The sequence below is a fragment of the Chiloscyllium plagiosum genome, unplaced genomic scaffold (genome assembly GCF_037043375.1).
Source record: "Chiloscyllium plagiosum isolate Xiang-an unplaced genomic scaffold, Cpla_swu_hap1 HiC_scaffold_15, whole genome shotgun sequence".
NCBI classification, from domain to species: Eukaryota; Metazoa; Chordata; class Chondrichthyes; order Orectolobiformes; family Hemiscylliidae; genus Chiloscyllium; species Chiloscyllium plagiosum.
Window position 1 is genome coordinate 56,095,608 of NW_028270153.1, and position 14,121 is coordinate 56,109,728.

At 42.1% G+C, this 14,121-nt stretch overlaps 1 protein-coding gene and 1 long non-coding RNA gene across 2 annotated transcripts in view; one reads left to right on the forward strand and one right to left on the reverse strand.

Annotated features, from left to right (window-relative positions):
- Positions 1–1,371: 1,371 nt before the first annotated feature.
- LOC122547231 (iroquois-class homeodomain protein irx-1-B-like) lies at positions 1,372–5,171 on the reverse strand. The gene is made up of 2 exons (XM_043685874.2): positions 4,929–5,171; positions 1,372–3,653 (listed from the first exon to the last, which is right to left on the reverse strand). The coding sequence occupies exons 1-2, from the start codon at positions 5,169–5,171 to the stop codon at positions 2,871–2,873; spliced, it is 1,026 nt and encodes a 341-aa protein (XP_043541809.1). The 3' UTR covers positions 1,372–2,870.
- A 5,075-nt stretch (positions 5,172–10,246) lies between these two features.
- Positions 10,247–14,121, forward strand: part of LOC148147663 (uncharacterized) — a 28,641-nt gene continuing 24,766 nt past the window's right edge. The window contains exons 1-2 of the long non-coding RNA XR_015759608.1: positions 10,247–11,894; positions 12,170–13,013. This is a non-coding gene — a long non-coding RNA (uncharacterized LOC148147663). The remainder of the gene's footprint in view (positions 11,895–12,169; positions 13,014–14,121) is intronic.

The window sequence follows — 14,121 nt, forward strand, 5'->3', positions numbered from 1 at the left end:
TGTTTCAGGCATAAGCCCTTCATCATCATAGGCCCGAAACATCAATTCTCCTGCTCCTTGGATGCTGCCTGACCTGCTGTGCTTTTCTAGCACCACACTCTCGACTTCATTCTGCAATGTCTATCCTTCCCTCTCCACTGTCTCTCATCTACATGCTGACCTTTGCTGACATCCTCTGAAAATGCAATGTCAGTTTCTACATATATGCTGATGACACTCCGCTCTCCCTCTGTCTACCCCTTCACAGTTGCTAAATTATTGGACTCTTTATCCACCATCCAGAACTGGGAAAGCATTGATTTCCTCTGAATAAATATTGGGCAATACTAATACTTTCCATCTTACTGATTCCATCCTATTCTATTTTTACATCTCTAATATCATCTATCTCTGCCCAGCCTCAACTCTCCTGATGTGGAACTCCTCGTACGTCAGTATTACTTCCAGTCTGGGCTTTTTGAATGCGTTTGTGGCCAGCCTGATATGTACAACCATTCATAAATATAGAGTCATTCCGACTTCTACTGTTCTTTACACTGAATGCCATTCACCCATCATTGATTATTGACCTGCACTGGCTCTGGGTTAAACATCATCTCAAATTTAAAAATTCTCACCTGTGTTTTTAAATATCCCCATGGCCTTGCCCCCTCCCTATTGTGATCTCCTCCAACCCACTGTCGCGTCTTGAACGTCTCCAGTCCTAATTACTCCAGCATTGGTGGTCATTCTTTCTGCTCTGGAATTGCATCCCTTTCAAAGTCAACATCCTTCTTTACCACCATCTTTAAAAATCTATCTCTCACCAAATGTTCAGTCATTTGCTCCAATCTCTCCACTTATGGCTCACTGTCATGCTTTGGTTACAATGCTCCTGTTCAGTTTCCACGTATTTTGAAATCTTTACTTCACTGATGTACTTTTTATTATGCATTGTGGGTGGTGAAGGAACGGCTTATTGTCCAATCCTAAATGCCTTGAGAAGGTGACAGTCGGCTTTCCTCATTGAAACCGCTGGCAACAGTGTTATCCGACCGAGTGGCTTCTCAACTCCTTTGACAACTGTCAGAGCTGGCATCACATACAGACCTGACCAGCTAAAGGCGGCACCTTTCCCTTCCTAAAGGACTGTTGAGGGAGTTGGGTTTTACAACCAATTGGACAGATGCATGAACCTTTTGTTTTTTGAGCGTTACTAGTTTTTTTTCCAATGTGCAGATCTCCAGGAGTTCAGTGGCTTCTGGAACATACCGCCACTAGAGGTCGCTTCTGGTCTCGTTTTCTCCTGAGCATCCCTCAAAGAGAAGGCGACATTGTCACAACGGCGCAGCCAAGGAGATAGACCCTCTGCTTTGTTTATTAGACAAAATATAACGTTTTTACAGCCAATGTTTATTCACAGTTTCTTTGTCGTATAAACACTTCTTTTTATTGTACAAAACATACCGTATAAACTATGACAAGGTAAGAAAACTTCTGATTTATGTTAAATGATGCTCATTCCCCACTTGCTTATGACATTTGGAAACAGTGGTTCCTTATAACATGGAAATGGATTGGGAAGAAGTAAGTAGATCATTAACTGGCTGTGCAGCAATTGTTGTTTGGAAAAGCATTAGAGACTGAAGAAGCTTGTTTTAAGATTTGTGATGGTCAGAAAAGACAGAGATGCTGTTGTGGGAGGAGGTCACCTGTTAGAAACTCACGGACGCTGGAGAAAATGCACACATTATATCCCCACTGTTTCCTTTTGCCTTGTAATGTTCACATATATGTTACAGAAGCAATTTCTATTTCACGAAACTACGGATTTTAGATGTAATTTCATACGAGTATTTTCCAATTAGTCGACTGTTAGGATTGATTTTATTGTTTGAAAACAAGTGTTCCTCATCTCGTGCCCTATCTGGAATTTGGCTGTTTTCCCTTTAAACTGTCGTGTTGATAAATAGATCATTTGAGTCGTTCACCTTACGTTTCAAAACAAAAATCTCTGGGGAGGGAAACACCTGGAGGTGGTTTTCAAGAAGGCAGTTTATATAAGGTCATTGTTTCAGTGCTACCTCTTACAAGTTGGACTGATTTAACATTGATCAAAGGCAGTTGAAATAGGAAACTATGAGCCAAGCCGTGAAAAGTTTTTTAAAAAGTATAAACGCCCTCTGTAGCATTAAACCCTTTTGTAGCGGTGATACCTACCATGTCAGCATCTTCGGATTAGATTTCACTGGAACTGGGGCTCAGCAATAAGTAAAAACATCCCAGATATATATATATATTGAAACCCCCTTTTTAAAAGGCCGACACTCACACATGTTGCACACTGACTATCAGTGACCCTGTAAATGAATGAGGAGAGTATAGATCTCTTTCATTCTATTGCGAATTTAACCTGGCCATTGTGTCAAATTTGAACTCTGTTATTAAGCCAGTCGGTTTATAGAACTGTAAGTATTGTAATCACCTACATGTCGATAGCAGACATTTAGAATATTTACATATTTTAACTGAAAGTTCCACTTTACCCAGATTGAGGCGTGTGTTTTAACATTGTACAGAAATGATTACCTGGGCTGTTCTAAGAAAAACAATTGTACTGCTTGTTATTAATTGTGGTGCTTTGTATTAAGGTCGCGATAATTACTATAAATTAATATCTTAGAGACCGCCCCCCTCCCCGTCCGCTGCACTCACACCCCAGGTACTGAGCACACAGTTAGACACGTGAAGAATCGCTCTCGTTCACAGCCCCATCGCCGTCCACCGACAGACAGACACAGAGAGCACATCAACCCAAATGAAAAGTGCATCAGGAAATTGCCAAAACTTTCACTTTGCACATTGGATGTCGGCTCGCCTTTTGTCCCTTTTCATTGGTCAATACCTGCAATGTCTCTCTTTTTGGGCTCCAGTCTGGAATGGCTGTTGAACACAAGCTGTCCGTCTGTGAAGCAGCTCCCTGCCCAGATCTGGTAGTGAGTGACGGTGCCCGCCTGCCCGCGGTTGCTCCTCCCGTGCTCGGAGGTCGCCGTTTCAGCCAGGGACCAGATCTTGGGTTTGAGCGCTGGCGCAGTGCCGCCTTTCCTCTCCGGGCTGCTTGCTTTGTTCAGGGCGCCCGGCTCCTCGGACGTTCCCCTTTCTGGGGTTTCTCCCTCACTCCCTTCCGAGCCTGTCCTCACATCGTTGCCCCGTTCACAGTCGGTGCCAGCTCGAGCTCCGTGTCCAGGGTCTCCATCGAGTTGGTGCCCACTCGGCTTCTGCTGCTCCTTATCCTGCAACCCTTCCACCGCCTCCTTCCTGCCTTCCTCCTCGTCGCTTTCGCTTTCCTCCTCGTCCGATTTCGTCTTGGGGACCCAGGTCATCTTATTTTCTTTTTTTAGCCGCCTCCTGGCGTTGGCAAACCAGGTGGAGACCTGAGTCAGGGTCATCTTGGTCACAATCGCCAACATGATCTTCTCGCCTTTGGTTGGGTAAGGGTTCTTCAAGTGTTCATTCAGCCAGGCCTTTAGGGTGCTGGTGCTCTCCCGGGTGGCATTCTTGGCTCGGCCCGGATCCCCGTGGGGTATGGGGCGGTAAGGCGAGTAAAGGGCGCCGCCTGGCGAGAAACCTGCTTGGGAGTAAAGACATCCAGCCTTCAGATCATAGGCAGACCCCTGGAAATCAGAAGCAAACGCTGGTTATCCAATACATTTAATTAAAATGCGCAACAGGTTTTAAGACTTCAGATTGCAACACGATTCATTTGAATAGTGCTAAATGTCACAATGCGTCTTAGTACAAGAGTACACAATTCTTTCAACTTTTCTATAAATATGATATAAAAAGCACACATCCCAATCAGTTAAAGTTGAATGCCTATTTTTATATGAAAATCCCTCCATTCGCCTGTATTATGTACACCTTTGTTAAAGTCTAATTTGAACTCCACAGTCTCTGTTTGGATGCATAGATCCGTCTAAACTATCAGAAGTCAGGGGCCGAGTTTACTAATCGATCAAAAAGAAATTAAAATTAACAATCATTGATGACCTACTGCCAGACCTAAAGCTTCAAAATACAGGGCAGTGAGACTCTACACTTCGAAGATTTGTCAAGTGTTCTAAATCTTTTTTAAAAAAAAAACATGAAATAGGCCGGACAGAGACCCAACTTCATAGTGTTGGCCTAAATGCTGCCAGTACCTACCTGTCCAAATACACAGTGAAGTGCTGCCTTCTAACCAGACGGATCCTCCGCTAGAGACCAGCATACAGCTAAACCTGGCCTCTTACATTGATATATGTAAACTCTGTGTTGAAATGACATTGCAGTAAAATGCTAACGGGATCTATCACTGAAGCTAAATGTTTCCAACATTTTCCAGTCAGTTTTATGAAAAAAGATGCATTTGCTAACATGAGTAAAGCGTAATGTAATATCCAAAGCTATCAAATTAGGAGTTAATTTTAAGCAAACTTTTTTTAAGTTTGACAATTTGAAGGTACCATTTAGAATGTAGCTTCCTGTACTGTATTAAAGTCAGCAGGGTATTCCTTTAGTCCTTGTTGGTGGGTGTATTGAGGTATTCTATATACATTTATACACTGTATTCACTTGTGCTGGGACTCTGATGTTAAGTAGCCTCCTGAGAGTTAAACCCGGAGCGACGTTGTTAACATGATTTTGTTTTATATTAATTAAAAACAGTAAAATGTCGGATTCGCAGTAGTATAAAGTTCGAATTCAGCCGAGAATGTAAGATGGTGAAAGGATGAATCGAAGTGGGGCAGAGTGGAAGTGCTGAAGTCAGACACAGACAGGGCATCAGTGAGCTCCCTCGCTCTGAGAAATATCTCGCCTTGTTCCCGCTGCAAGTATGATTAATTACCAGACTGAGAGCAAACTACAGTTCAAACTCTTTACAATACAAATGGGCACAGCTTCCTTACCAGATGGGACAGGTGCCTGAGATCGGGATAAGGCTGGAGGCTGTATCCTTGTGGAATCGGATATGTACCTGGATACCGGGCTAGGAGAGCATGGAGAGGTGGGGGTACTCCAAGGCTGAGAGAAGCTCCGGGAGAGGCCAGCATCGCCGCCTGTCTCTCCACCAACACAGCCGGCAGACCGCTCAGAGCAGAGGCCTTGCCGGCAGTGACCACATCCCCGTATCCCAGCTGAGGAATAGCCATAATGCGATACAGCCTAAAAAAAAACCACACTATCAAACCAATCGCCCTTCTGTCTCTATATATCCCCCTCTGTCCAGTCCATTGGAGAGCCCTGGGATGATTGACAGGAGCTGTGTCAATGCTATTTACATGTGATTAGTGAGGTTTAACCATTCAGAAGCCGGGCTCTCACACAGCACAACACGACTCACTTCAAACTTGAAAACACACATACACTCCGTCAAGAGGTTTTTAACACGGTCTAAAGGCACACAGACAAGGGCATTTCATGATGTTAATCCAAGAAGCAAATTCATCACCTCTTTCCTTCAAAGCCACTTTTAAACGGATTTCAACCAGCCAGTGAAATAAAAAAATTCTCTTCTGTTAAAAATAAAGTTTCAGGGTATTACAAATGCCCTCAAATAGTTAAAACGGTTGGATGTCAAGGGCCGAGGTACATACACAAGAGCGATTTTATTCTGTTTCCCACTTTCGCCACTCAAATTGTTTGCTGACCCTAACTCGCTGACTTGTGGTTAAAGTTGTCAGTGGCTTGTATTTTTGCAGCTAAGTCGGTAATGTTCCTTCTCGTTTTCCCGATCGCATTATAAAACTCGACCGAAACCCAGAGGAAAGCGAACGGGAACCAAAAAAAAATCCTGTTGTTTAGAATGAGAACGGCGTTGTCATCGCGGCGAATTTCTGTAGCATCGAGTGAACTTCCAGGCAGAGGCATGACAATGTGACAAACATATCAACGCTAATCCTTCTCAAAGACAGGCCCTCAGAGCTTCTAATTGGAACTCCTTTAAATATGTTACATTGATACTCTGTTCCGTTGATGTACAGCAAACAGCGAAGGAAGTCGATTCTAACCGATTAACCACCAGTTGGACCGCTCAAGGATGGTCGGTCCGTTTATTTTAGACTCGAGAAAACAGGATTGTTCTAAAATACAACACCATCTAAAAGTAATTCCCCATCCTGTTGCTGCAACGCAGAATATGATGAACATTTGAAACCATTACAATGCAGCTAGCTCCAAGTTTGGGTCTAACAGTGCAAAAGTGAGGACTACAGATGCTGGAGCTCAGAGTCTAGATTAGAATGGTGCTGGAAAAGCACCGCAGGTTAGGCAGCACTCCTGATGAAGGGCTTTTGCCTGAAACGTCGATTTTCCTGCTCCTCGGATGCTGCCTGACCTGCCGTGCTTTTCCAGCACCGCTCTGATCTAGACTTGGGTCTAACAGTGTTTGGAAACGATCAATGAACTGTTCCACTTCGTGCTAAACACTTGGTCCAAATCCTTTCGGATTAAACTGACATTTCAGCCAGGACTGCTACACTTCTTTCGTTCACAAAGTGCCCATGACACAGGACCCTTTATAGATTTTTTTAAAATGAAATCTCTCCGGATCTTTCCTTCGTCAGGATTTTGGAATATTTTGGTTATTGTAATGAACACCTGTCGGTTTTCTGTTGGATTTTATGAACGGCGCTCACTCTAACGAAGGATAAGAGGTATCCATAATGTGTCAATACTGCCCACAGCGTCCCCTCTGCTCAACCGTCTTGTCGATTGTGGAGCCTATAACTTGTGACAGTTCTATCAACCATTGCTCAGAGTTGCTCATGAGTTTCCTATCATCAGTGTTCTGCCCGCCTCTGCTGTTGGTGGCGTTTTATCTGCCCGAGTGTGTTCTGCTCCTTGTCTCCTTTCTCATCGGGTTTTACTGAGAAGTAAACACTGATTGTATTGCAGTCTCCTCCAGGGCTGAAAAGAACTGGTGGCCAGGAGCTCCATTCTCATGTGAAGTGGCAGTATTGACTCATTATGGACTTCTCTCATCCACCACTGCACTGCTATCCCCCAATGCTGGCAAAGATCACAGAGATGACATGGAAAGATTTCAAACAAACTTAATTTAAAATAAACTATACAACATCCCATGCCATGGACACTTTGTGGATGAAATGAGTGCAGCGGTCCTGGCTGAAATGTTCATTTATGAAGAATTTGTATCAATTGTTTATTACAAAGCTTATTGATCTCTGCTTAACAGTGTTAACCCCTAACTCAGATGTGGCTGTCAGTGGTCAGTTTATGGCCTTCGCTGTAACAAAGTGAATCTTTCTTACTCAGAGTTGCAAATTGCGACTCTAGTATTAGGAATCTTGCAGTAGCTCTGCATCAGTTTGCCACTACCAAAGTGCTTCACACTCTCCACTGGTCATGCAGCAATATTTGTCAAGAATAGAAATCAGAAAATTCTCAACAGGTTTGGCAACAGCTGTGGAGGAACAGGAGGTGGCATTTCAGAATGTATACTTCCCCTGAGCTGGGTGGGTCAGCAATTTAATGGGACTGGGTGAAGGGAGCAGGAGGTGTGAGTCATGGATATGATGAGCTCTGAGTTGGCATGATGTATCAGTTAACAACGCCAAACAGGAATCCTAGCTTATTCATCCCTCTATGATGCGAGATGCACTGACAGCAATGATAGTTTTCTAAGTCCAGCCCAGTTCCAACCAATTAACTTAATACAGACTGACAATGAAACCAAAACTTTGAAAGGGTCAGGGGACTCAAAATGTTAACTCAGTTTTTCTGCCCACAGATGTTGCCAGATGAGCTGAGTTTCTCCAGCACTGTCTGATTTAATTATCTCCTCCATAGTGTGTATAGGGAATGAGCTGGCAGAGGAAATGGTAAAGGCAGGTACAACTACAATAGTTAAAAGACATCTGGATTGATGCATGGATGGGAAAGGTTTAGAGGGATATGGGCCAAACACAGGCAAATGGGACTAGTTTAGTTTAGGAACCTGGTTGACATGAATGAGTTGGACCAAAGGGCCCGTATGACTCTATGATTCTTTTAGTAACAGCAGTACACTGAGTAAATGGGCTTTAATACCAGCAACAATGTTCACAAATAATGAAGGTGAAACATACATCCTTTGACTAATGTTCAGCACTCTCAAATCTAATTAGCCTAGGCTCAGTCTGAGTTAACAAAAACAGGAAGTACTGGAGAAACTCAGCAGGTCTGGCAGCATCTGTGGAGAGAGAAACAGTGTTAGCGTTTCAAGTCCAGTGACCCATCTTCAGTTCTCAGTTTGGATTGCCAGCTTTCTTCCAATCCCAAATTTCCAATGTTTGCTGGCATGAAATTCTGTGCTGACTTTATGCAGGTTTTGGAAAATTCCCTGTAACTGTTCCAAAGTTTAAAAAAAACTTCAATATATTACACAAGATCCGCCAAAATAAACCGCATAGTCCTTTTAAATTACGTGCTTTAAGCATCAGAAATGTCTTCCAGCACACAAAATAACGCTTTTGTGTGTGCAAATTCTCTGTGCTACTCAGCTCACCTGTATTCATCATGATGGATACTTTTAAAGACTTCTTACAGTTCCAGTAAAACAAACCATGTAGTCTCGCCAACATGTTTTATTTAATCACTGTAAGAGATAAGCACAAAAAAGAACACTTTGATTGCTTTTTAACATTTTCTCTGTGACAAAGCTTCTCTTAACTGTCATCTAAGTTAGAAAGCTCAGTAGCAATGGCCTATGTATTTACAGACTGATTTTAGCAATAATACCATGAAGGAGGTGATACTAAAATCAGGATATAGCAAGTGGGAAATGGCATATAATTTCTCCTATCATTCCATGACATGAGTGAAGCACCAACAAGCTGTAAAAGCACTCCTCAAAATTTATGGTTTGGTTAAGTCATCCTCCTATGGAAATTTGGAAAAGACCACAATTAAATGATGCTTATCTTCTTTATTTTCTAATTTATAAGGAAAAATCATCTGGGAGGTCCCAGAGGACTGGAGAATTGCTAATGTTGTCCCCTTGTTTAAGAAGGGTAGCAGGGATAATCCAGGTAATTAGCCTGAAGTCAGTGGTCGGGAAGCTGCTGGAGAACATACTGAAGGATAGGATATATACCTAATTGGAAGAAAATGGGCTTATTAATGATAGGCAGCATGGTTTTGTGCAGGGAAGTTCACATCTTACAAACCCAATAGAATTCTTTAAAGAGGTCATAAAGTTGATTGATGAGGGAAGGGATGTAGATGTCACATACATGGACGTTAGTAAGGCGTTTGATAAGGTTCCCCATGGTAGGCTGATGGAGAAGGTGAAGTCGCATAGGGCCCAGGATGTTCTAGCTAGATGGATAGAGAACTGGTTGGGCAACAGGAGAAAGAGAGTAGTAGTGGAAGAGAACTTCCCAAAATGGAGACCACAGGGATCCATGCTGGGACCACTGTTGTTTGTGATATACATAAATGATTTGGAGGAAGGTGTAGGTTGCCTCATCAGCAAGTTCGCAGTTGACACTAAGATTGGTGGAGTAGCAGACAGTGAAGGGGACTAGCAGAGAATAAAGCTGAATATAGATAGATTGGAGAGATGGGCAGAGAAATGGCAGATGGAGTTCAATCCAGCCAAATGCGAGGTGGTGCATTTTGGAAGATCCAATTCAATTTGAACTATACAGTAAATGGAAATGTCTTGGGGAAAATTGATGTACAGAGAGATCTGGGTGGTCGGGTCCATTGTTCCCTGAAGGTGGCAACGCAGGTCAGTAGAGTGGGCAAGAAGGGATATGGCATGCTTTCCTTCTTCAAACGGGGTATTGAGTACAAGAGTTGGCAGGTCATGTTACAATTGTATACGACTTTGGTTCGGCCACATTTGGAATACTGCGTGTAGTTCTGGTTGCCACATTACCAAAACAATGTAGAAGCTTTGGAGAGGGTGCAGAGGAGGTTCACCAGAATGTTGCCTGGTATGGAGGGTGCTAGCTATGAGGAGAGGCTGAGTAGATTAGGATTATTTTCATTGGAAAGACCGAGGTTGAGGCGGGACCTGATTGAGGTATAGACAGGGTGGATAGCAAGAAGCTTTTTCCCAGAGTAGAGGACTCAATTACTGGGGGTCATGAGTTCAAACTGAGAGGGGAGAAATTTAGGGGAGATATGCGTGGAAAGTTCTTCACGCAGAGGGTGGTGGGTGCCTGGAACACATTGCCAACGGAGGTGGTTGGGGTGGGAACAATAGTGTCATTTAAGATGTATCTAGACAGATACAGGAATGGGCAGAGAGCAAAGGGATACAGAGCCTTAGGAAATAGGTGACAGGTTTAGATAGAGGATCTTGATCAGCACAGGTTTGGAGGGCTGAAGGGCCTGTTCCTGTGCTGTAATGTTCTTTGTTCTTTGTTCTCCATTTCCATCAACTTGGTCAATAGCCAGAGTTATTGCTCTACCTTGGACACAAATATAAGGAAATGACACAAAGTTTATGAAGGTTCATGGTATAGGACATTATAACTGTTAAATAGGAAGTTGTGACTAGGTGCTCCCATGTAGCAAAATTTGACTGGAAGAGTGAGAAGGAGAAGGACATCACTTATATTGTTATGGCAATGATTGGAGTACGTAAAAATATCCATGGAGGAGCTATGATGGTAATGGATGTTGTGATACCTTTGCACAAAACAAATTGTTTTTCACATTGATTTCAATTACACTTGGAAATATTACTCTGCATTACAACAACTTTGTACATATCCGCCAAACCTAGGGAGTCTTTGAGAATGAGGAATAGAATTTGCGTTCTTTAATATGAAAACTGTTCTGTGGAATTTCATAATCATAAGGAAATAGAAAACCTACTCACTGCAAAAGGACATTTTTGTTTGTTTTATTCATTTTAAATTAGGAGAATTAATTAAACATTTGTTCAAAGTGAGGGATTGTGTAAGGGGACTGGCAATGGAGAGAAATGTGTTGAAGTGAAGTGAGGAAATTCTCCAGCATAAACCGTGCAAAAGTGTCTTTGGTCGTTTCACAATCACTGTTGTCAACCAGACATTTACCCACAAAGTATTTAACATGGAGAACAATGTCATTAGGATAGCTCAAGCACACAAGATGAGCATTCCCTCAGCAATCATATAGAATTGATGGGAGCACTGTTGGGTTGGGCCAGTTCCACGGTTCCCACCTCATTCCCGATCTACTCATTTGAACTGCATCCTTCCTGCCACTCCCAATGGCAATAGTATATACACACAGAATTTAAGAAGCCTGTTGTTTTATTTCCAGTCTTTTCTGTTTTGGTTTTTGATCTTTGCTTGCAGGAGTGGGTTTGGATATTTGTTTTATGAAGCTCAGAAGAGAGGGAAATGTGGTCCCAAGGGTTGACTGAATTAGGCAAGATGTGAAATTTCAATTCTCTAAAGGTGAGTTGAGATGGAGAGATCGCAACATGTAAGGACCTTGGAGCATCCAATTCATTATTATTCAAATGTGCTGTGTTAGCTTTGTGTGTAAGGTCAGTGGTTTTCCTTGTTTAAGTGTATGGTCCTCGGCAGCAGAAAATTTCCAGTTTGCATTGAGAGTGGCAAGGTGGGGAGTCGGTGGTGGGGTTGCAAGTGAAATCAGGAGACAGAGAGAAATTTAGGGGAATTGAGGGATTGGGGGAGTGGCCAGGCACATGGAGGAGCGAACTGTCCTAAATATGAGGTGTGGTGGGGAGTGAACGGTCAATCATGATAGGAAAGTGAGGATATCACGGATAGTGTCATTACTATCTGTATGTGTGCTCATCTCAGGGCATTGATTGGTAGAGATATTTTCCTAATCGCTCTGTTCAGAAATATTATTACACACCTTTGGAGCAGATGGGACTTGAAGTCAGATTCCCTGGACCAGAGGTAGGAATGCTATCACTGCACCAGATGACCCCTAGGGTGTTAGCTGGTAATTCCTTGTGAAGTTTGAATTCATCTGCAACATTTTAATTATCCCTTCTCTCATCATTTTTGAACACGAATTGAAGTTATTTTTAATTTAATAATGTCATGTTGTTTAACCAATAAATGGTTTTAACATATTTTGACATCATTCAGACTGTAAATGACCATCAAGTAATTAATGGGCTAAAAATGAGGCTTTTTGCAGTTGATTTTCTTCATTTTTTTTCCTGCAGAGGATGAGGTCAATGCAACTTCATGGACACCCTTATTAAGGATCTCATCAAGTGGACATTGCATCTGCTCTTGCATCCAGTCACTCTTCCCACAGAGTCCAGACAGTGAGCAGACTGTTTCATCACAAATTACTCCAACCCCACCGAATAGCCAACTAGGTTTATTTATCAGTGAAGATCACACCTACTAAGATACGAACTTAAATGTTAAGAAAAGACCAGCCTACCCCACACTTCATGTTGATTGAAGCGTTTTGACCTATGCTATCCAGTGACCATTGCCTTCCTCATGGCCATACAATCTTCACTGAGAAGCAAAGTTAAATCAAAGAAAAAGACACAGTGTTAGTCACGGGAAAATGGGCTCTGTAAAATTCCTCTGTCCAATTGTCTCTGTCCAGACGATTTTGAAAATTCATCCAGAAGATTGTATGAATGTGTACCTTCTGAAAGCTGCAATCTCTGCCCCTTTCAAGAACTAATTTAATGTACTCTTCAAGACACATAGAGAATCAACACCTACTTTATTAGTTAGCAACACATTCCAGGGTCCATTGTAGTTAATTCTAAGTTTGTATTTTTGGACTGTAAATTCTGAACGTAAGCTCTTGTGCACCAACATGATGCTGCACATTGATTTCTGATTGAGAAAGCTGATTTCTTTGTAAGCACAAGCAGACTGTGCTATCTTAATGAGAAACTATGTATGAATGGTCCAAATACTGATGCCATCATATATCAAGGTTTATAATGTTTTGGGAATTTCATCTGCAGCTATGTTCATCTGCGACTGAAGTCCACTGAACTACAGGAACAGGTGTCAGAACAGGAAACCAAGAAAAAGGTAAAGGATCTGGTGTTAACAGATACAATGTTTCAGAGTTACATTCAGCTTATCTCAGGAATGCTGTCAACTGAGGGGGCCCTATGTTTCTGGAGCTGTGACTTGACTTCAATATAAATAGATTATTGGTGATCTAGCTGATTTTTAGCAGAAGGGAATGTGGAATTCAACGCACCAAAGAGATCAGCCACGATCATATTGAATGATGGAGCAGATTCTAGGGACTGACTGGCCCATACCCGTTCCTAATTCATATGTTTGTACTTATCCTTCCTGGTCCAGGAACAGGGGTTCCCCAACTTTGGCACCATTATGCAATGGATTGGATTCAGAGCTCCAGTGACAATTCTAGAATAACATAAAAATACATTGAATAAACAGGACAGTAACATGCTGGTGCCTATATTACACACCAACCTCTCACCACCTACTCCGACCCTATGTCATTAAACACTGCTATTCCATTATTTCTCCTATGTTAATCCAGGTTTGAGAGATGCTATTTGCCTGAGCTACCTCTGTAATTAATTAGTTAACTGACTATTCAACTAATCATGAGCACATGCTTGCAAATTTATTGTTGTGGCCACAACCAGTTCCTGCTGACAGGGTGACCAATGTAGGCCAATAATGTAAAACACACTGTCAGTGAGGAAAAGCTCACTGGTGGCCGAAATAAAATGGTCACTTGTACATTCAATGGCTCTGCAGATATCAATTTATACTTTGCATGAGCAAAGGTACCCAGCTTGTAAGAGTTTTGCCGAGCTAGGTAATGTGGTTGTGCAGATAAATGAATGCACGACAGCAGCAATGAAACATAGAATAATCTTGACTTGTATTGCTCAGTGTCACATCACATGGTGCATTAACCTACTGAACCATAGCAGAAACCAGATGACTTTCAAATCATTTACTACCTTCTTGTAAACGGCTGCTTTAGCTCTCTTTAAAGAAAATACTGTTCTCTTAAATATTAGTCAACCATTTAATTTTCTCGTGAAAATTCTCAGCTTAGAACAGCCATCACAGAAAGCAAAAGCTCTTTAAAAGAAATTGATTTATATAGGGCATTCATAATAATAATTGTCTGTCACTTTCTAATAAC

Bases quoted from the DNA above. Each gene is read 5' to 3' on its own strand.
- LOC122547231 (XM_043685874.2), bottom strand. From the start codon at position 5,171: ATGGCTATTCCTCAGCTGGGATACGGGGATGTGGTCACTGCCGGCAAG. The intron at 3,654-4,928 runs GTAAGGAAGCTG...TCTGATTTCCAG, and splicing joins TCAGGCACCTGTCCCATCTG to GGGTCTGCCTATGATCTGAA.